The sequence below is a fragment of the Rattus norvegicus genome, chromosome 14, assembly GCF_021556685.1.
Source record: "Rattus norvegicus strain SHRSP/BbbUtx chromosome 14, alternate assembly SHRSP_T2T, whole genome shotgun sequence".
Lineage (NCBI taxonomy): Eukaryota > Metazoa > Chordata > Mammalia > Rodentia > Muridae > Rattus > Rattus norvegicus.
Genome location: NC_141547.1, coordinates 81,098,898 through 81,120,193, shown reverse-complemented (window position 1 = coordinate 81,120,193; position 21,296 = coordinate 81,098,898). Strand labels below are relative to the sequence as shown.

The window sequence follows — 21,296 nt, the reverse complement described above, 5'->3', positions numbered from 1 at the left end:
TGAAAACTCGAGGAATGACAAGACTGTTATGAGAAATGGTAGATGTCTCATTGTCACTTGAAGAGACTGGGTACAGGTCATCAGTCTCCTTCCCCATATGACTCCTTGGGTTCCCAGTGTTGGGCAGAGTAGACTTGGGCATGGGTAGGAAGACACTCAATGAAGAAGAAGTGGGGCTGACAAGGGCACAGTAAATAATTGCACTGTTGCTTGGTTTATAAATGTGATTAATACAGAACATAAATACAGAACAGAAATAAAGGACAAGTATGTATCAGGAGACATGAAAAAGTTGGTTGAGAACATTTTATTTCCTTAGAACTCTGTTAATGTGCAACAACAAATATGGCGTTGTAAAGAGACAGGCTGGATAGTTCTTCATCACAAACCATTTACACACACACAGAGAGAGAGAGGGAATCAACTTACCTGTCTATATTCCAGAATTATCTTGGGTAATGGGTGAAGGTCTTGTAGAGAATTTAACTAGAAATGAAAATATGTATTACCAATATAATTTCTTCATTTCAATATTCCAAATGTTTACTTTCAATTGGAGAGTGTGCTAGTAATAAATGATGTAATTTAACATATTATAAAAAATGAAGATTCATAACAAAGTATCTTAATCCAGTATCAAGTACCTTAATCCCAACCCCTCATAAAATCATTATGACATTTACCCAGGAGCTAAAATTACTTTATATGAGCTGAGAAGTGAGAGTCAGAAGAAGAGAGTCTTAAAATTACCAAAATCTAAATCTCACATAAAGGGATAAATCAAGTGCCCCAAACATAAAATCCATGCTACAGCAGCACCTAAACATTTGACTGGGTGAGACGTCAGGGAGCTGGCATAGGCTGTGAAACCCTAAAGCCATAGTATTAGTGTTGAACACACAGTGCTACTGATCCTAATCTGTTAATGTGAAGTTCAAGAAGAAGAAAGAGCGGCCAGCATTGTAGAGCTCAGGTCTGAAGAAGGAGCAGGACTACTAGGAAAGTGGGATAGTTATTCCTTGCCATGGAAGCAGGCACATGGTGTTGTCATGGGAAGTGGTTATATGTGCCTGTGAGCACCCACCATTACTAAAGATGCAAACATCAGTCACATCTGAAATCACCGTTGACCTTCTTCCAGCATCACTCACAGCAAGTCCTATGATTTCTCCCTACAAAGTATGTCCAAAGTCTGCCTTTTTCCTCCCATCTTTGCCTCATCACCTTTGTCCTGTCATTTACTTTCTCTCCTGGCCTCACAGGCAAATATGCTCATATGCCCAGACATACAAATACATAAATACACACATAGGTTCTCTCTCTCTCTCTCTCTCTCTCTCTCTCTCTCTCTCTCTCTCTCTCTCTCTCTCACACACACACACACACACACACACACACACACACACTCTCTCTCTCTCTCTCTCTCTCTCTCTCTCTATCTCTCATACACACACACACACACACACACACACACACACTTACTTAAAAGCACAACATTGCCCCCAATCATCCTTTTCCAGAAGTATATAGCCAGCTAGATGTTCATGGAGGGCAATACCTGCTCATCTCCTGGTGTACAGCTAGGAGCATAACTTTGAGTGAGAGCACCTTTTTTTTTTTTTTCTTTTTTTTTTCCGAGTTTCCTTTATTCTTTTTTTTTTAATTTATTTAATACTTAATAATAATTCTTTGGTTTCCGGGCAAACATCCCTCTCCCCCCTCCCCTTCCTTGTGGGTGTTCCCCTCCCAACCCTCCCCCCATTGCCGCCCTCCCCCCAACAGTCTAGTTCACTGGGGGTTCAGTCTTAGCAGGACCCAGGGCTTCCCCTTCCACTGGTGCTCTTACTAGGCTATTCATTGCTACCTATGAGGTCAGAGTCCAGGGTCAGTCCATGTATAGTCTTTAGGTATTGGCTTAGTCCCTGGAAGCTCTGGTTGCTTGGCATTGTTGTACATATGGGGTCTCGAGCCCCTTCAAGCTCTTCCAGTTCTTTCTCTGATTCCTTCAATGGGGGTCCTATTCTCAGTTCAGTGGTTTTCTGCTGGCATTCGCCTCTGTATTGCTGTATTCTGGCTGTGTCTCTCAGGAGCGATCTACATCCGGCTCCTGTCCATTGATGAGAGTGGGGTGTTGAAATCTCCCACTATTATTGTGTGAGGTGCAATGTGTGTTTTGAGCTTTATTAAGGTTTCTTTTACGTATGTAGGTGCCCTTGTATTTGGGGCATAGATATTTAGGATTGAGAGTTCATCTTGGTGTATTTTTCCTTTGATGAATATGAAGTGTCCTTCCTTATCTTTTTTGATGACTTTTAATTGAAAATTGATTTTATTTGATATTAGAATGGCTACTCCAGCTTGCGTCTTCTGACCATTTGCTTGGAAAGTTGTTTTCCAGCCTTTCACTCTGAGGTAGTGTCTGTCTTTGTCTCTGAGGTGTGTTTCCTGTAGGCAGCAGAATGCAGGGTCCTCGTTGCGTATCCAGTTTGTTAATCTATGTCTTTTTATTGCGGAGTTGAGGCCATTGATGTTGAGAGATATTAAGGAATAGTGATTATTGCTTCCCGTTATATTCATATTTGGATGTGAGGTTATGTTTGTGTGCTTTCACTCTCTTTGTTTTGTTGCCAAGACGATTAGTTTCTTGCTTCTTCTAGGGTATAGCTTGCCTCCTTATGTTGGGCTTTACCATTTATTATCCTTTGTAGTGCTGGATTTGTAGAAAGATATTGTGTAAATTTGGTTTTGTCATGGAATATCTTGGTTTCTCCATCTATGTTAATTGAGAGTTTTGCAGGATACAGTAACCTGGGCTGGCATTTGTGTTCTCTTAGGGTCTGTATGACATCAGTCCAGGATCTTCTGGCCTTCATAGTTTCTGGCGAGAAGTCTGGTGTGATTCTGATAGGTCTGCCTTTATATGTTACTTGACCTTTTTCCCTTACTGCTTTTAATATTCTTTCTTTATTTTGTGCGTTTGGTGTTTTGACTATTATGTGATGGGAGGTGTTTCTTTTCTGGTCCAATCTATTTGGAGTTCTGTAGGCTTCTTGTATGCCTATGGGTATCTCTTTTTTTAGGTTAGGGAAGTTTTCTTCTATGATTTTGTTGAAGATATTTACTGGTCCTTTGAGCTGGGAGTCTTCACTCTCTTCTATACCTATTATCCTTAGGTTTGATCTTCTCATTGAGTCCTGGATTTCCTGTATGTTTTGGACCAGTAGCTTTTTCCGCTTTACATTATCTTTGACAGTTGAGTCAATGATTTCTATGGAATCTTCTGCTCCCGAGATTCTCTCTTCCATCTCTTGTATTCTGTTGGTGAAGCTTGTATCTACAGTTCCTTGTCTCTTCTTTTGGTTTTCTATATCCAGGGTTGTTTCCATGTGTTCTTTCTTGATTGCTTCTATTTCCATTTTTAATTCCTTCAACTGTTTGATTGTGTTTTCCTGGAATTCTTTCAGGGATTTTTGTGTCTCCTCTCTATGGGTTTCTACTTGTTTATTTATGTTTTCCTGGAATTCTTTCAGGCATTTTTGCGATTCCTCTCTGTAGGCTTCTAGTTGTTCTCTAAGGGAGTTCTTCACGTCTTTCTTGAAGTCCTCCAGCATCATGATCAAATATGATTTTGAAACTAGATCTTGCTTTTCTGGTGTGTTTGGATATTCCATGTTTATTTTGGTGGGAGAATTGGGCTCCGATGATGCCATGTAGTCTTGGTTTCTGTTGCTTGGGTTCCTGCGCTTGCCTCTCGCCATCAGATTATCTCTAGTGTTACTTTGTTCTACTATTTCTGACAGTGGCTAGACTGTCCTATAAGCCTGTGTGTCAGGAGTGCTGTAGACCTGTTTTCCTGTTTTCTTTCAGCCAGTTATGGGGACAGAGTGGTCTGCTTTCGGGCGTGTAGTTTTTCCTCTCTACAGGTCTTCAGCTGTTCCTGTGGGCCTGTGTCTTGAGTTCACCAGGCAGGTCACTTGCAGCAGAAAAGTTGGTCTTACCTGTGGTCCCGAGGCTCAAGTTTGCTCACGGGGTGCTGCCCACGAGCTCTCTGCGGCGGCAGCAACCAGGAAGATATGCGCCGCCCTTTCTGGGAGCTTCCGTGCACTAGGGTTCCAGATGGCGTTTGGTGTTTTCCTCTGGCGTCCGAGATGTGTGTGCAGAGTGCAGTCTCTTCTGGTTTCCCAGGCGTGTCTGCCTCTCTGTAGGTTTAGCTCTCCCTCCCACGGTATTTGGGTGCAGAGAACTGTTTATCCGGTCTGTTTCCTTCAGGTTCTGGCGGTGTCTCAGGCGCAGGGGTCCTGCCGCTCCTGGGCCCTCCCCTACGGGGACCCAGAGGCCTTATACAGTTTCCTCTTGGGCCAGGGATGTGGGCAGGGGTGGGCAGTGTTGGTGGTCTCCTCCGCTCTGCAGCCTCAGGAGCGCCCACCTGACCAGTCGGTGAGGTCTCTCTCCCACGGGGTTTGGGAGGAGAGAGCTGCTGCGGGCCGGGATCCGCGGGTGTGGGACTTCCGGCCGAGAGCACCTTTTCTAAAGGGTCTACTGCCAGCACAGAAGGCAGCTTATACCTGGAGATACATGTACATGTTAGAAAGACAAGGAAACTAAATTCTTACCATGGCTTCTGATGTAGACAGCTGGTTCTGCAGCCCAGTTCTGGGAAGATGTTTCCTCTGACTCAACAGGTGCAGCTTCAACTTGCCAAAGAGGATCTTTAACAAAAACAATGCATGTGTGTGAAAAAGATCCAGATTTGAAAAAATGAAACATAACCATCACAGTTATAGCCACTACTCTGAAGATACATACACACCTGAACAGATAGTACAACAGGCTTAGCTCCTCATTTATACTTTGACTTAATGTATCTCATAATGTTCATCACTTGTGAGAACATGAATACCTTCAGACAGTATGATAAATTCAGAATAAACCATCTTTTTTTTTTTTTTTTGGTTCTTTTTTTCGGAGCTGGGGACCGAACCCAGGGCCTTGCGTTTCCTAGGTAAGCGCTCTACCACTGAGCTAAATCCCCAGCCCCATAAACCATCTTTTAAATTCTTGAGAAAGACACATAGTTTTTGAAAGGTCAAAATTTAACATTACCAGCCAGGTATAGTAGTAGTCCATGGCTGTAATCTTAGTACTTTGGAAGGTGAGACAGGAGGACTGTCGTGGGTTGGAGTGAGCATACAGCCATGCACTAATGGGGAGTTTAGGCAAGTCTGGGCTATAGAATGAGACATTGTCTCAAAAATAAAATGAAATCGAGCCTTACCTCACGAAGTTGATTATTACTCATTATAAGAAACTGTTCTCCTGCAACAAAATGGGCTTCTTGCTCCAATTCCTTGAGGTGAGCCTGAAAAATTGAAACAGTATTCATAGACTTTATGATTTAAAATAATTTAATCTTCACATCAAGAAACTCTCAACAAAAGCTTTTAGTGGAATAAAAAGTCATCTATAACTTATCAAAATGAACATTTAACTCTTTTTTTTTTCAGAGCTGAGAGGACCGAACCCAGGGCCTTGTGCTTGCTAGGCAAGCGCTCTACCACTGAGCTAAATCCCCAACCCCAAAATGAACATTTAAAAGCATACATATTGACTTGTAGTAGAACTTTTAGGCCCATATTTTTCCCTAAACCTAGCTAAACCTTAAAGAGGCAAAAATAAAAGTACAGCAAAGGAGCTGGAGAGATGGCTCAGAGGTTAAGAGCATTGGTTGCTCTTCCAGAGGTCCTGAGTTCAAATCCCAGTAACCACATGGTGGCTCACAACCATCTGTAATGAGATCTAATGCCCTCTTCTGGTGTGTCTGAAGACAGCTACAGTGTACTCATATAAATAAAGCAAATAATTTTTTTAAAAAAAGTACAGCAAAATTAGAGCAGTACTATTAGAACTAGGAGGGATCCATTATTATGCGAAATAAGACAGAAAAAGAAAATGTATGAGTTACAGGTGTACACCCACAATAGATCAAGATGTTCTATGAGTCAGTAAAAGGAAATATAAAAGACTTAGATGAGGGGTTGGGGATTTAGCGCAAGGCCCTGGGTTCGGTCCCCAGCTCCGAAAAAAAGAAAAAAAAAGAAAAAAAAAGACTTAGATGAAGGGCTGGCTGTGGGTAAAAGGCACAAACCTGATAACCTGAGGACCTCTACACACACACACACACACACACACACACACACACACACACACACACACACCATTTTAGAGACTTGGGCAGATTGTTTTCAAAGAGAAACTAGTAGCCAACGATGATAGAAAATAATTCACTTCATCAGTAATAAGGAAAACAGACTGAACTCATGCCTGGTTTATGATACTTGCAACCTGTAGACAACCAGACCTCTTGCCTGGGACAGACATCACCCATGGCAGAGCATGGTAGCACTGAGCAAAATACAGTGGTAGCATCAAGACTAAGATGTGGACAATTGAGAGACTGTATACAAACTAATGATTTATTCATCATTCAACAATAAGCCAAACCATGCTGCTTAGACACTGAAATGGAGAACATATGAAGAATAACAAGAATGAAATGCCTTCTAAGGTGGTAGCTACTCTGGGTTGCAGAATACACTTCTGCCAGGAAAAGCACATAAGGCTCTGGATATCCCATGCTTTAACTTGGGTGATGGACATCAGAGTTATCTTTTGGGTAATTTAAATGAAATTAAAAAATATTTCTCTTAATATCGAGGATATTTTTCACTATCCTGGGTTTTTTGTTATTCCAAATGAAATTGCAAATTGCTCTTTCTAATTCTATGAAGAATTGAGTTGGAATTTTGATGGAGACTGCATTGAATCTGTAGATAGCTTTTCGTAAAATGGCCATTTTTGCTATATTAATCCTGCCAATCCATGAGCATGGGAGGTCTTTTGATTTTCTGATATCTTCAATTTCTTTCTTCAGAGACTTGAAGTTCTTATCATACAGATATTTCATTTGCTTGGTTACAGTCACACTGAGGTATTTTATGTTATTTGTGACTATTATGAAGGGTGTCATTTCCCTAATTTCTTTCTCAGCTTGTTTATCCTTTGAGTAGAAGAAGACTACTGATTTGTTTGAGTTAATTTTATGACCAGCTACTTTGCTGAGGTTGTTTATCAGGCTTAGTAGTTCTCTAGTGGAACTTTTGGGATCACTTAAATATACTATCATATCATCTGCAAATAGTGGTATTTTGACTTCTTTCTTTCCAATTTGTATCCCTTTGCCCTCCTTTCATTGTCTGATTGCTCTGGCTAGGACTTTGAGAACTATATTGAATAAGTAGGGAGAGAGTGGGCAGCCTTGTCTAGTCCCTGATTTTAGTGGGATTGCTTCACATTTCTCTCCATTTGGTTTGATGCTGGCTACTGGTTTACTGTATATTGCTTTTACTACGTTTAGGTATGGGCCTTGAATTCCTGATCTTTCCAAGACTTTTAACATGAAGGGGTGTTGAATTTTATCAAATGCTTTCTCAGCATCTAATGAGGTGATCATGTGGTTTTTTTTCTTTGAGTTTGTTTACATAGTGGATTATGTTGATGATTTCCATATATTAAACCATCCCTGCATCCCTGGGATGAAGCCTATTGATCATGATGGATGATTGTTTTGATGTGTTCTTGGATTCAGTTTGCGAGAATTTTATTGAGTATTTTTGTGATGCTGGCAAGGATGTGAAGAAAGAGGAACACTCCTCCATTGTTGGTGGGATTACAAGCTAGTACAACCACTCTGGAAATCAGTCTGGAGGTTCCTCAGAAAATTGGACATTGTACTACCTGAGGATCCAGCTATACCACGTCTGGGCATATACCCAAATGATTCTCCAACATATAACAAAGACACACGTTCCACCATGTTCATAGCAGCCTTATTTATAATAGCCAGAAGCTGGAAAGAACCCAGATGCCCTTCAACAGCGGAATAGATACAGAAAATGTGGTACATCTACACAATGGAGTACTACTCAGCTATCAAAAACAATGACTTCATGGGATTCTTAGGCAAATGGATGGAAGTAGAAAATATCATCCTGAGTGAGGTAACCCAATCACAGAAAAACACACATTGTGTACACTCACTGATAAGTGGATATTAGCCTAAAAGCTTGTATTACCTATGATACAATCCACAGACCACATGAAGCTCAAGAAGGACAACCAAAGTGTGGATGCTTCAGTCCTTTTTAGAAGGGGGAACAAAAACATTCATAGGAGGATACATGGAGACAAAGTTTTGAGCAGAGACTGAAGGAATAGCCATTCAGAGCCTGCCCCACCTAGGGATCCAGCCCATATATATATACAGTCACCCAAACTAGACAATATTGATAAAGCCAAGAAGTGTATGCTGATAGGAGTCTGATATAGCCGTCTCCTGAGAGGCTCAGTCAGAGCATGACAAATACAGAGGCAAATGCTCACAGCCAACGCTGTGTCAATGGGGACACAGAACGGGGTCCCCATTGACAGGAGTCAGAGAAAGGATTGAAGGAGCTGAAGGGGCTTGCAACCCCATAAGAACAACAATACCAACCAACCAGAGTTCCAGGGACTAAACCACTACCCAAAGAGTACACATGGACAGACCCATGGATACAGCTGCATATGCAGCACAGGATGGCCTTGTTGGGCACCAATGGGAGAAGCCCAGGCTGGACCCCCACCCCAGTGTAGGGAAATGTCAGAGCAGGGAGGTAGGAAGATGGGTAGTTGGCATGGGGAGTCCACCCTTATAGAAGAAGGGGAGGGAGATGGGATAGGGAGCTTATGGGCGGGAAACCTGGAAAGGGAATAACATTTGAAATGTAAATAAAAATATCCAATAAAAATATATTTAAAAAATCACAAATACTAAAAAAATTTCTCATTCTTTATGTACCTTTCTATATTTTCATTCTTTAGGAAATCTACCAATTCCTTGGATGAACCATAGGAGCAAATATTCTTTTTTTTTTTTTTTTTTTTTGGAGCTGGGGACCGAACCCAGGGCCTTGCGCTTCCTAGGCAAGCACTCTACCACTGAACTAAATCCCCAACCCTGCAAGATCACACTTATAAGGTGAAGTATTTAATTTGACTTTTCAAGACAGATTTTCTCTGTGTAGTCTTGACTGTCCTGGAACAAACTCTGTAAATCAGGCTGGATTCAAACTCAGAACTTCACCTGCCTCTGCCTCCAGAGTTCTGAGACTACAGTCTGTGCCACTATTACCTGACTGAGAGTTCTACTCTTGATCCACAGGCCAAACAGAGGGGGAGGGGCGGAGAGAGAGAGTGAGAAGGAAAGGAGACAGAGATAGAGACAAGGCAGAGACAGACAGACACTGTGCTTAGCATGGACTTTTGAAACCTGAAAGCCTACCCCTAAATGACATACTTCTTCCAACAAGGCCATACCTCCAAATTCTTCTAGTCCTTTAAAATAGTGCTACTCTCTAGTGACAAAGGATATGAATATATAAGAGCCTACGGAAGCCATTCTTATACAAACAATAATGTTCTAGTCCCTAGCCCTCATAGGCTTGTAACCATAACATAACACAAAAACACATTCAGACTAATTTCAAAAGTGTCTACCAACACTGCCTAAGAATCCAAAATTCAAAGTTTCTGAAATTCATGGCAATTTCTAAATTGTAACCCCCTTTAAAATCAAAATTAAAAAGTATATCACATACTTCCAACATTAAATAGCACAGAATATACATACCACTCCAAAAGGGAAGAAAAGAAGCATAGGTAAGGAAATACTGGACCAGAGCAATACTGAAAACCTGTATCTCCATGCCTGATATCAAAGTGTTCTGCAACTCCTTTTAGTTTTATTGACTGCAACCCAGTTCTCTCTATTGGACTGGTTCCACATCCAGTGATATTCCACGATTTGGCCATCTCCAACATTTTGGTATTGCCAACACAAACCAGGGTTCATCTTCATAGCTTCAAGAAATGACCTCTCTGGGCCTCCTTGAATTGACACCCCTGACACATGGCTAGCCTCAGTGGCTTTCCTTAGCTGTGGAGAAAGATTCCATAACCCCTTCTTGTGTCCTTGACTCTAAAGCCAGAAATACATGGCTACGGCCAAAGCTGCCAAGTTCTGCTGCTGCTGTGTCTGGAACTGGGCCTCCAAGTTCAATTACATTCGCATCAGCTTTCCATTATTGATGGTTTCCTTATGGTTTAAGCTTTTCTTTAATTTCTTTTTATAAATTAGAAGCTTAGCTGGATGAGGCCTTGTCCTGAGGTCACCACTCTCTTTATTTCATTTAGTATCAGGCTTTTCTTTAAGCTTTTGTTTATTGAAAACAGGATTTCTCTATGTAGTCCTGGCCGTTCTGGAACCCACTCTGTAGATCAGGCTAGTCTCAAACTCAGTGATCTGCCTTCCTCTACCTCCCATGTGCTGGGATTAAAAGGTGTGCACCACCACTACCTGGCTTTTTTAAGCTTTTTTAACTCCTTGAGCATAGGACCTGACTCCAACATCACCTTTCTTGGTGCTCTTTTTCTCTTCACAATATATGTTTTATATTAGTCTTTGTCCAGCTTACTCCTTTTCAGTATAGATCTACATAGGAGTGATTACTAATAACCACAGGATATAGTGTTAATACTAGCTTATCTTGAAATCTCTTCTGCCAATACCATCAATCCAAAATTCTTCAATTTAGCCTCAGACAGATTTTTTTTAGGACAAAAGCAAAAAGCAGCCACTTTCTTTGCCAAATTATCACAAGAACGACTTCTATGTTACTTGCTAATATTCTTCTCCCTGGTACCAACTTCTGTCTTAGACACTGTTCAATTGCTGTGAAGAGACACTAACCAAGGCAACTATTATCAAAGAAAGCATTTAACTGGAGGCTTGCCTACAATTTCAGAGGTTAGTCCATTATTATCACTATGAAGAGCATGATGACATATAGGTCATATGCTGAAATAAGATATGGTGCTGAAGAAGCTGAGAGTTCTATATCCTGACCCACAGTCTGAGAGAGAGAGAGAGAGAGAGAGAGAGAGAGAGAGAGAGAGAGAGGAGAGACAGAGACAGAGACAGACAGAGAGACAGACAGAGAGTCAGACAGAGAGACAGAAAGATAGAGACAGAGGGGCAGAGACAGACAGACACACACTGGGATTAGCATGGGCTCTTGAAACTTCAAAACCTACCCTCAGTGACACACTTCCCCCAACAAGGCCTCTAATCCTTCTAATTCTTCCAAACAGTGCCATTCCTGGTAACTAAGCATTCGAGTATGTAAGTCTTAGTGCTATTCTTATTCAAACCATTCAGTGCAGTAGATGTCAGTGGGGTATAAACACTTCAACATATGATCTTCCCCTCTAGGATTACAAGAGATGGAGGAACAGTACCAATACTGCTCTAAGGCCAATAGTGAAGGGAAGAAAATCAGAATCTACTGAGAGCAATGACAAGTACAAACTCTGAAATAATAGCTTACCCCAAGGAGTGCCGATGTCCTCTCCATTTCTTCTTTGTCAATTGAAATCTTGTGGTTTTCCATCACTGTGAGTCAAAGTCAAATCATATTGTATTGCATTAATCAATCCTTTTTTGGAGACTAAAGAGCCTCACTCTTTGATAACCTAATGATAACAATGCTCATTTACTCAGGTCCCACTGTAAGTCAACCTCTGTTCTGTGAGGAAACAGAAGCATCAAAAGAATTGGATTGCTGGGGATACAGTCTAGTAACAGAACACTCGCCCAATACAAGCCAGGTCCTGGGCTCAGTTCCCAGGTATGAAGGATGTGGGACTATAGTAGTCCCAATCTGGTTCTTTGCATACTCTGGATGGAGAGTCACTCCTGGCCCTGAAGCAGATGGGCAAAAGTCTTGTATTATGCTTAAAGAGAGGGTCTTAAGTACTAGAGGAGAAAAGCACAGAACTGTAGGATTAGCCTTAAGTTAAGATAACACAGGTGGGTAAATATCAATGAGACCTCCTTCTGGCTAGAAAGAACAGGGAGGATCGTCATGGCTGAAGCCAGGTCTTCAAGTCCTTCAAGACGAGGAAATGATGCAGCCCAAACCCTCTTGTTGCAGAAGAGAAAGCCATTTGCTAGCAACCTCTCTGGATGAACTATAGTACCCACTCTATTATAGGGTAGATAGAAAATGCATTCCTGAACAATTTAAAGACTCTCCAAAAAGATGACTATACTTTGTGTTTATGGTAACTCACCTGCCAAAATTGGTATCAATGGAAGCTCCAAAGTACAAAATAGCTGCCATAAGCCATAAGCCTGTGTTACAGGAAGAGAGAATATAACTGTGGATTTGAGTTTTTATCTTCATTTTGTTGTAAAGCAACTTGGCGTTGTTGTGTTGGGATTGAAGCAACCTCTCTCTGAAGTGGTTTCTCATCCTATCTTTATTCTTTTTGATAAAACCTTTATTTCCATCACAGAGACTATTTCCTTACCATATGAATATCTGGTAGACATATTCCAAAATTTCACAAGGCCTTTGCTTTCTCACTTTCCGGAGTCTTACATTTTAACTACAGGATGGCTCACTGAGTTCCAATCGTTTTACGCAGTCTTCATCAGTCTTGCATTACTGCCCCTCCAGATAGTCAGGGGTGTTGGAGTCTTTTGTGTTAGGCCACCTGTTTTAAGAACATGAATCCTTTCTCCTGTATTCATATTACCTTCCAGGTTGCTTGTTTATTTATCGGCCCCTATTTTTACACAAGGTGTCATGTAGCCCAGTGTGTCCTCAAACTTCATAGATGAGCCTGCCCTTGAACTTCCTCCTACTCTCACTTTCTAAGTGCTGGGTTCCAGGCATGTCCATCATACCAGATTTTCTATGATGTTTGCTGTAGTCTTTTCTGCTGTTGCCTAAGAGTGCTGGGCCTAATCTTCTAGTTCCCCTCAATTTCTCTGTCTGTCCCTGCATTCTAGGGCAGACTGATCCTCTCTGGGACACATCAAATGAGCTCTTCTTCAACCCTTAGACAGTTTTCCTGTGTGGGCCGTTCCTAAAGGCAGGAGAGGAGAGATGCAGCTTGATTTAGAGCCAGGAATGAAAAAGCCTCCAGCTATAATCTGTCCTCGGAAGCTTCTCATCTCTCCAGTATCCATCACCATTGCTTCTGACAGTCTTTCCTTCAGTTTTCCTCAGTTGTCCCTCCAATAAGAATCTAACTGAAACAGGTTGGGACCATTCTACTACTAACTAAAATAAACCCTTGGCATCAGAAACACATATAAGGCTTTGAAACAATCGTTTTCAATATATAAGACATACTTTAAAACTGCAGAAGTTATCATTTTAGTCTTTCCTTTTCTAAATGAGGCACAGGTGAACTTGGTCTTAGGAAAAACATCTCACTTCATGTTCAAAACACTAAGTGTGAGTGTGGGTAACAAACGAAAACACAGGTCTTACACAGCTAGAAATTACAGTATTAAAAAAAGGACTTGCCTTCAACTTAGAACAAAGATCCATTGTAAGGTCGTAGAGTATCTTCAGGTTCACACATATGTTCTGACTCTTTAAAATGAAGACATTAAAGTTAGATGAACTTAGCAGAAATTCTCATCACAGACTGGGAACTGATATCACTTACAAAAGTATTTGTAGTGACATGGGAAAATGCTCCTGCTAACTTTTGTGCCAATCACCATAAACAAGGTCCCTATAGAAAAGTACTTCCATTGGGCAAGTCAGGCTGTCCTCAAGGAGACTCTTCCCCAGCCCAGTATTTTCTTCATTGTATAGATAGAAATAGAGCTCCTAATGCCTGGTGTAATGAAGCCAGAAACAGATTTTCAGACCTCACAGCATCTCATTTCTGCTCTACCATACAGCAACCACTTAATGAGTGTGACATTCACACTAACTTATCCATTAACGCCCTGGGACAGGTAAATATAAAACCCCTAAGAAGGGGGGTTGAGGATTTAGCTCAGTGGTAGAGCGCTTGCCTAGGAAGCGTGAGGCCTTGGGTTTGGTCCCCAGCTCCGAAAAAAAAAAAAAAAAAGAAAAAAAAAACCCTAAGAAGTCACAAGCAGAGGCTATGTTCAAAGAACAGAGAGGGAAGATAGAATGAGGCAGTCCCTCAACACACAATCTGTGCTCTTCCTAACAGGGTCTTCACAACATTTTATTCAGCATCCCACTCTGCCAAATAGCCCCAAACTCCAGGCTGCTCGGAATTACGTCTCTGCTAAATCCTCACATCAGGAGAAACTCCTAACGTAGCTAAAAAGTATGTGGCTACTAGCTGGATGTATGCCAGCATGGTTCTTCAGTCTTCATGAACTTGGCTTTCCCTTGAACAACTCAGGAGATATGAAGCGGAGGACCACATCTCTGCCAGCACCTGGAACAACCATACATGGTGTCCTGCAGCTCTCTCAACTTCAAAGTGATCACAACCTTCCACTTTGAACCGCCCTAAGACAGGCCAGTTCCTTGGCATGGTACAGCCCCATGAGAGCTCTGCATGCACCTGGATTCTAGAGTCCCCTTTCTCCTTCCCAAACCGCCCTTGTTGTCCCACTAAGGAGCTAATTTTCTAAGAGGCCTTGTATTCATTTATTCCTATCTGAGCTCCCTTTCATTCTGAGGAACTCAAATCACCTCTTCAGAGTGGCGTATAAGCAGATCCCATAAACTAAATGTCCAACTTCCATTTCTCATTCTCAAATACTACAAGGCTCTCCCATGACCCCATCAGGCCAACAAACATGATTGGAACTGCATTTAAAGCTTATCCTCATGAGGCAAGAACAAGGTTCCTCAGGAATAGAGAGTGGAAGCTCTAGATCAGGCTTAACAGCATCACTAAGCATCTGTTCCAGTCTGCATTAAAAGAGCATACCCTCTAGAGCTGATTTTTATTCCTTGCAGCCATCTTATCCTTCAATAATATGTGGGAATAATAATAATAATAATAATAATAATAATAATAATAATAATAAACAACTTGGCTTAAAGTCATGAATCCAAACTGAACCATCAAATATACCTTGGTTGAGATGAGGAACAGTAGCATGTGCACATCTAATATCCCCATATGCGAACTGGGACTGATAAATCTGAGGTGGACAATTTCTTACAGTCAGATTGTTTGGGGAATCTTTGCTGTACTGAGTAGGATTATAATCACCTGTGAGGGAAGAGGGATACTTTCCAAGTGCTAAAATGGAATCTTGGCTCCTACATGACCACTCCCCAGGCTGCCAGGACCAGATTCCCATTTTTGTAAGAATTTCTTCTCTGATTCTACAATCTATTTCATGATCTTCTGGTATACTTCTTTTTTAAATTCAGGAATACAGTGTTTCTGGTATTTACAGTCTATCCATTTATGTGACACAGACCCTCACTCTACACCTTGTAGTTATGAGGATGAAGGGCAGGGTGTGCAGGCTCTCGCATCTGAATGTTCATCTGTAGTGTTCCGCCATGTGGCTAAGTAGTTCACACCATGGCTGCGACTGCACTGCTCCCGGATATATCTCCTTCAGGAGAGGTAGCTTTTGAAGACCAGGGCTATCAGCAGTATAAGAGGGCTTGGGGAAACTCACCGTGTCTTCTCTACCTAGACTGAGGAGGCTGTCCCCAAAAAGTCAGCCAACACGAACTTGTCATTAGTGCTAAAGACTTAGAAAAGGACAGTCGTCTGCTCAGAGGAGGTTCTACTGACACTAGAGAATCCATACAAGAACTACACTATAATGAGATATTCCTAGAAATCTCTCATCTTTATACATTGGCCTCTACCAGAAACCTCAGCAAAAATAATTTGGATAGAACAAATGGCGTAAAAATGGGTGCTGGCAATATTCTTGTAACTATTAGATGATCTATGAAGTAGGAAAAGTCAGGATTGTATTAATGTAGACAGAACCTCGTCTTAAGCATCTTACCACAATATTTATTGACGCATCACTGAATGTGCTGCTTTGTTTGACTATGATGGACTTTTCTAGGTGTTTTGCTACTAAATCTTCAAATGAAGGTGCAGTGTCACTGGGATCTATGAGCCATGCAGCAACTCTGGGATCTAGTCCTACAAAACCAGCAACTGCAGAGGAAAAGGTTATTTAGGATTTATTCAAGTCACAAGCAATTGTTTCCCATCTTTACACTAAGCAGAGAGTTTTCCAAATATGAAATGCAAATGGCTGAGAAACATTTAAAGAAATGTACGACATCCTTAGCCATTATGGAAATTAAATTAAAACTACACTGAGATTTCTTCTTACCCCAGTCACATTGCCCAATATCAATAAAACAATTGACAATGCTGACAAGAATTCTGATAAATGAGAACATTTACTCATTGCTGAGGGAGTAAAAATTCAGCCAGTGTGGAAATAAATGTGGAGATTCCTCAGAAGCTGAGGATAGATCTACCTCAAGATCCAGATATCCCACTCTTGGGCATATACCCAAAGCACTCTACGTCTTTCTATAGAGACACTACCTCAGTTCTGTTCACTGCTGCACTACTCATAATTGTCAGAAATTAGAAACAGTCAAGATGTCCATAAACTGATAAATGGACAATGAAAATATGGTACATTTACACAATGGAATATCATTCTGCTGTTAAAAAATACAGTGAATTTTTGAAATCTGCAGGTGAATGTATGAACCTAGAGAAAAGAAACTTCCTAGTAAGGCAGACTCAAAATAGACAAATACTACATGCTTCCTCTTGTATGTGGATGTTAAGCTTTTATGCTTTTGACATGTGTACTAAAATTCAAATAACCACAGACATTAGATATCTAGTAAGGGGCAGTGGGATGGAGAGGCTCTTCCAAGAAAGGGGAATAGAATATAGTGTTGTGGGAAGAAAAGGAGGAACTAGACTAAAGGAATCGAAGGCACAGAGGATGGGAGATCCAAGTCAAGTAGGGGCTATGAGAAGAACACCTGACACTAAAGGTTTTCATACGGAAACCCACTATTGTAGAAGCTTCCTATTGTAAATATATATGGAATGAATCTAAACAGAATCACCATACAAGGCGATCCCAAGTAGATATTTTATGCCACCAAGTAAAATTTCCAGTGCCAAGGATTCCAAAGGGGTCCCCTGGAATCCCCCCCAAACATCAGAAGTTGTTACCAAGGTCATGATTGCTTCCATAGTGAGGTGGTAAAGCCCTATTGTTGCAAACATCATCTATTTATTTTACTGAACATGGAGAAGTCTAGCTGGCGCCAAACTAGAAGGTTAACTGCTACTGTGTTCGTGGTACTGGAAGGTACTTTGCACTTTACCAAGGGTTAAAGACAATCATCAACATCACCCAGCTATAAACCTGCTATCTACAACAGCAACCTGCCTACACAATACTCTGATACAAGACTGGCACACAAGTTATGAAAGTACTTTGAGTTGGATAAGGCCCACTCCATTAAATGGAACCCATACATGACACTGCTAAAGTGCCAACAACCTGAAACTAGACAGGCCACGGGCCCTGCTAAAGGAACGTGGCAGTAAATGATTCCTAATACAAAACAGATATACCCATAGATCAGTACCTCATTCAACCCTAATTAGAGAAGCTTCTCGATGTTGTTGATAGAAATTAACAGAGAGAACCACAACTAGACAATGTGCACAGAGTGAGAGATTTTGGAGTACTCAGTTCTAAATGGGACATTTTCATCAAAACTGTCCCCTCAAGGCTCAGGGGTCCTTGAGTTGGAGAAAGGAAAAATATTCTGAGAACCAGAGATGAGGAATGACTCCAAGGAAACAGTGTATTACAGATACAATGGGCTGACACATGTATGAACTCACAGAGACTGTGGCATTATACACAGGGCCTGTACAAGTTCAAGCCAGACAGGGTTCCACCACTGAGAAGAAGAAGTGGACAGGGGTCTCATCCAGAGCCAAGAAACTGTCTGTGATTGGTGTCTGTAAAATGCACTGTCACTGGGTGTATCAACCACTTTCCAGGACAAGCCTCATAGGCAGGAGTACTTTTGTTTTGCTCTGGTTTTTGTGGACTTTTTGCTTCATTTTGTTTTAGAATTTTTTTTCTTTTTTCTTTTTTCTTTTTTTCGGAGCTGGGGACCGAACCCAGGGCCTTGCGCTTGCGAGGCAAGCGCTCTACCACTGAGCTAATTCCCCAACCCCGATGAATTTTTTTTATCTTATAGGTTTTTCTGTTTGTTTTGACTTTCATTTTGTGTTTTTGTGGAAATATTTTTTAAGGAGAGAAGAGAGAGAAAGGGCATAGAATTAGGTGAGTAAGGAGGTGGGGGAAGATTTGGAAGAAGTTGGGGAGGGGAAACATAATCAAAATATACTATATATAAAAATTAAATAAAAAGAAACAAAGATGATTAATTTCCAATGAATAATATTTTGCTATCCTCTCAAATTACAGAATTAAATTTTATATTTAATTTTTATATTTTTTGGGTATTTATCTGTGGTGTGTGTGTGTGTGTGTGTGTGTGTGTGTGTGTGTGTGTGGCATGTCTGTGTGTATCTATTTGTATGTGTATAGGTGCATATATGCAGAAGCCCAAGGCTGCTGTCAGGAATCTTCCTCAGATATTATCCATCTTATTTATTGAGGCAAGGTCCCTCAGTTGAACGTAGAGCTCCTCAGTATTGCTCTCTAGCTAGCCAGTTTGTTCTGGAGGTCCTGCCTCCACCTTCTGAGTGTACTAGGCAGGCATGCCATCACACCTACCCGGCATTTGCATAGGAACTAGGGAGCAGAACTCACATTCACACAGTAAGCACTTTACCCTCTGAGCCATATCTCCTCCCCTCTTCAAGAACATCTACCTTGTGGGAAGGTGGCCGGATACATCCAGGTCCTACATGGCTGGTTAGTGTGAGCTTCATATTAAAGAAATAGAACCTAAGCAGCTGAGAAAGGATAGCTGTTCAAGTTCACTTGGAACATGGGTCTCTCAATAATATAAGAGACTGGTGGCTGCATATGGGATGGATCCCCAGGTGGGGCAGTCTCTAGATGTTCTTTCCTTTAGTCTCTGCTCTACTCTTTGTCCCTGTAATTCCTTTAGACGGGAGCAATTCTGGGTTAAAATTTTGAGAAGTGGCTCCATCCCTCAACCAGGATCTGTGCCTAACCTCTGGATATTGTTTTCAGGTTTTCTCTCCCCTTTGTTGGGTATTTCAGCTAATGTCATCCCCGTTGGGTCCTGGGAGTCTCTTGTTTTCCTATCATCTCTGGGATTTTCCCCATCCCCCATTGCTACACACCTCTGTTCAATTTCCTATACAGCAGCCACCAAACCCAGACACTATTGCTGATGCCAAGAAGCTTGCTGACAGGAGGAGCCTATGTATGTCTCCTGAGAGGTTCTGCCAGAGCCTTACCCATACATATGCAGATGCTTGCAGCCAGCCATCGGACTGAGGAGGGGGAAGCTAATGGAGGATTTAGAGGAGGACTGAAGAAGCTGAAGGGGTTTACAACTCCATAAGAAGAACAACAATATCAACTAATCAGATACTCCCAAGCTCCTTGGGACTAAACTACCAACCAACAACTACACATGGAGAGATCCATGGCTCCAGCTGCATATGTAGCTGAGGATGGCCTTGTCTGGCATCAAAGGGAGGGAAAGTCCTTAGTCCTGTGAAAGCCTGATACCCAAGCATAGGGGAATACTAGGGAAGTAGGACAGGAGTGGGGGGTATCCTCATGGAGGGAGGGAAGAGGGCGTGGGGTGGGGGTTTTCGAAGAAGAAAACTGGGAGGGGAATAAACATTTAAAATGTAAATAAGGTGGGCAGCACCCCGCGAGCAAACTTGAGCCTCAGGACCACAGGTAAGACCAACTTGTCTGTTGCAAGAAAGCTGCCTGGTGAAATCGGGACACACAGAGGCAGAATTCCTCTAGGACCGGGCACGTCCTGTGTTTACCGGAAGTCCCACACCCGCGGATCCCGGCCCGCAGCAGCTCTCTGCTCCCAGACCCCGTGGGAAAGAGACCTCACCGCCTGATCAGGTGGGCACTCCTGAGGCTGCAGAGCGGAAGAGACCACCAACACTGCCCACCCCTGCCCACATCCCTGGCCCAAGAGGAAACTGTATAAGGCCTCTGGGCTCCCGTGGGGGAGGGCCCAGGAGCGGCAGGACCCCTGCCTGAGACACTGCCGGAACCCGAAGGAAACAGACCGGATAAACAGTTCTCTGCACCCAAATCCCGTGGGAGGGAGAGCTAAACCTTCAGAGAGGCAGACAAGCCTGGGAAACCAGAAGAGACTGCTCTCTGCACACACATCTCGGACGCCAGAGGAAAACACCAAAGGCCATCTGGAACCCTGGTGCACTGAAGCTCCCAGAAGGGGCGGCACAGGTCTTCCTGGTTGCTGCCGCCGAAAAGAGCCCGTGGGCAGCACCCTGCGAGCGAACTTGAGCCTTGGGACCACAGGTAAGACCAACTTGTATGCTGCAAGTGACCTGCCTGGTGAACTCAAGACACAGGTCCACAGGAACAGCTGAAGACCTGTACAGAGGAAAAACTACACGCACGAAAGCAGAACACTCTGTCCCCATAACTGGCTGAAAGAAAACAGTAAAACAGGTCTACAGCACTCCTGACACACAGGCACAGTCTAGCCACTGTCAGAAATAGCAGAACAAAGTAACACTAGAGATAATCTGATGGCGAGAGGCAAGCGCAGGAACCCAAACATCAGAAACCAAGACTACTTGGCATCATCGGAGCCCAATTCTCCCACCAAAACAAACATGGATTATCCAAACACACCAGAAAAGCAAGATCTAGTTTCAAAATCATATTTGATCATGATGCTGGAGGACTTCAAGAAAGACGTGAAGAACTCCCTTAGAGAAACACAGGAAAACATTAATAAACAAGTAGAAGCCTACAGAAAGGAATCGCAAAAATCCCTGAAAGAATTCCAGGAAAACATAAATAAACAAGTAGAAGCCCATAGAGAGGAGACACAAAAATCCCTGAAAGAATTCCAGGAAAACACAATCAAACAGTTGAAGGAATTAAAAATGGAAATTGAAGCAATCAAGAAAGAACACATGGAAACAACCCTGGATATAGAAAACCAAAAGAAGAGACAAGGAACTGTAGATACAAGCTTCACCAACAGAATACAAGAGATGGAAGAGAGAATCTCAGGAGCAGAAGATTCCATAGAAATCATTGACTCAACTGTCAAAGATAATGTAAAGCGGAAAAAGCTACTGGTCCAAAACATACAGGAAATCCAGGACTCAATGAGAAGATCAAACCTAAGGATAAT

The 21,296-nt window shown here is 42.1% G+C and overlaps 1 protein-coding gene across 2 annotated transcripts in view; it reads right to left on the bottom strand.

Moving 5' to 3' along the window:
- Positions 1-21,296, bottom strand: part of Poln (DNA polymerase nu) — a 172,225-nt gene that overhangs the window by 88,706 nt on the left and 62,223 nt on the right. For both annotated transcript variants that reach the window (NM_001428930.1, NM_001428931.1), the window contains 7 exon segments: positions 430-486; positions 4,614-4,709; positions 5,276-5,359; positions 11,484-11,548; positions 12,229-12,289; positions 13,476-13,544; positions 15,929-16,086. In NM_001428930.1, the coding sequence (NP_001415859.1) occupies positions 430-486; positions 4,614-4,709; positions 5,276-5,359; positions 11,484-11,548; positions 12,229-12,289; positions 13,476-13,544; positions 15,929-16,086 (590 nt within the window).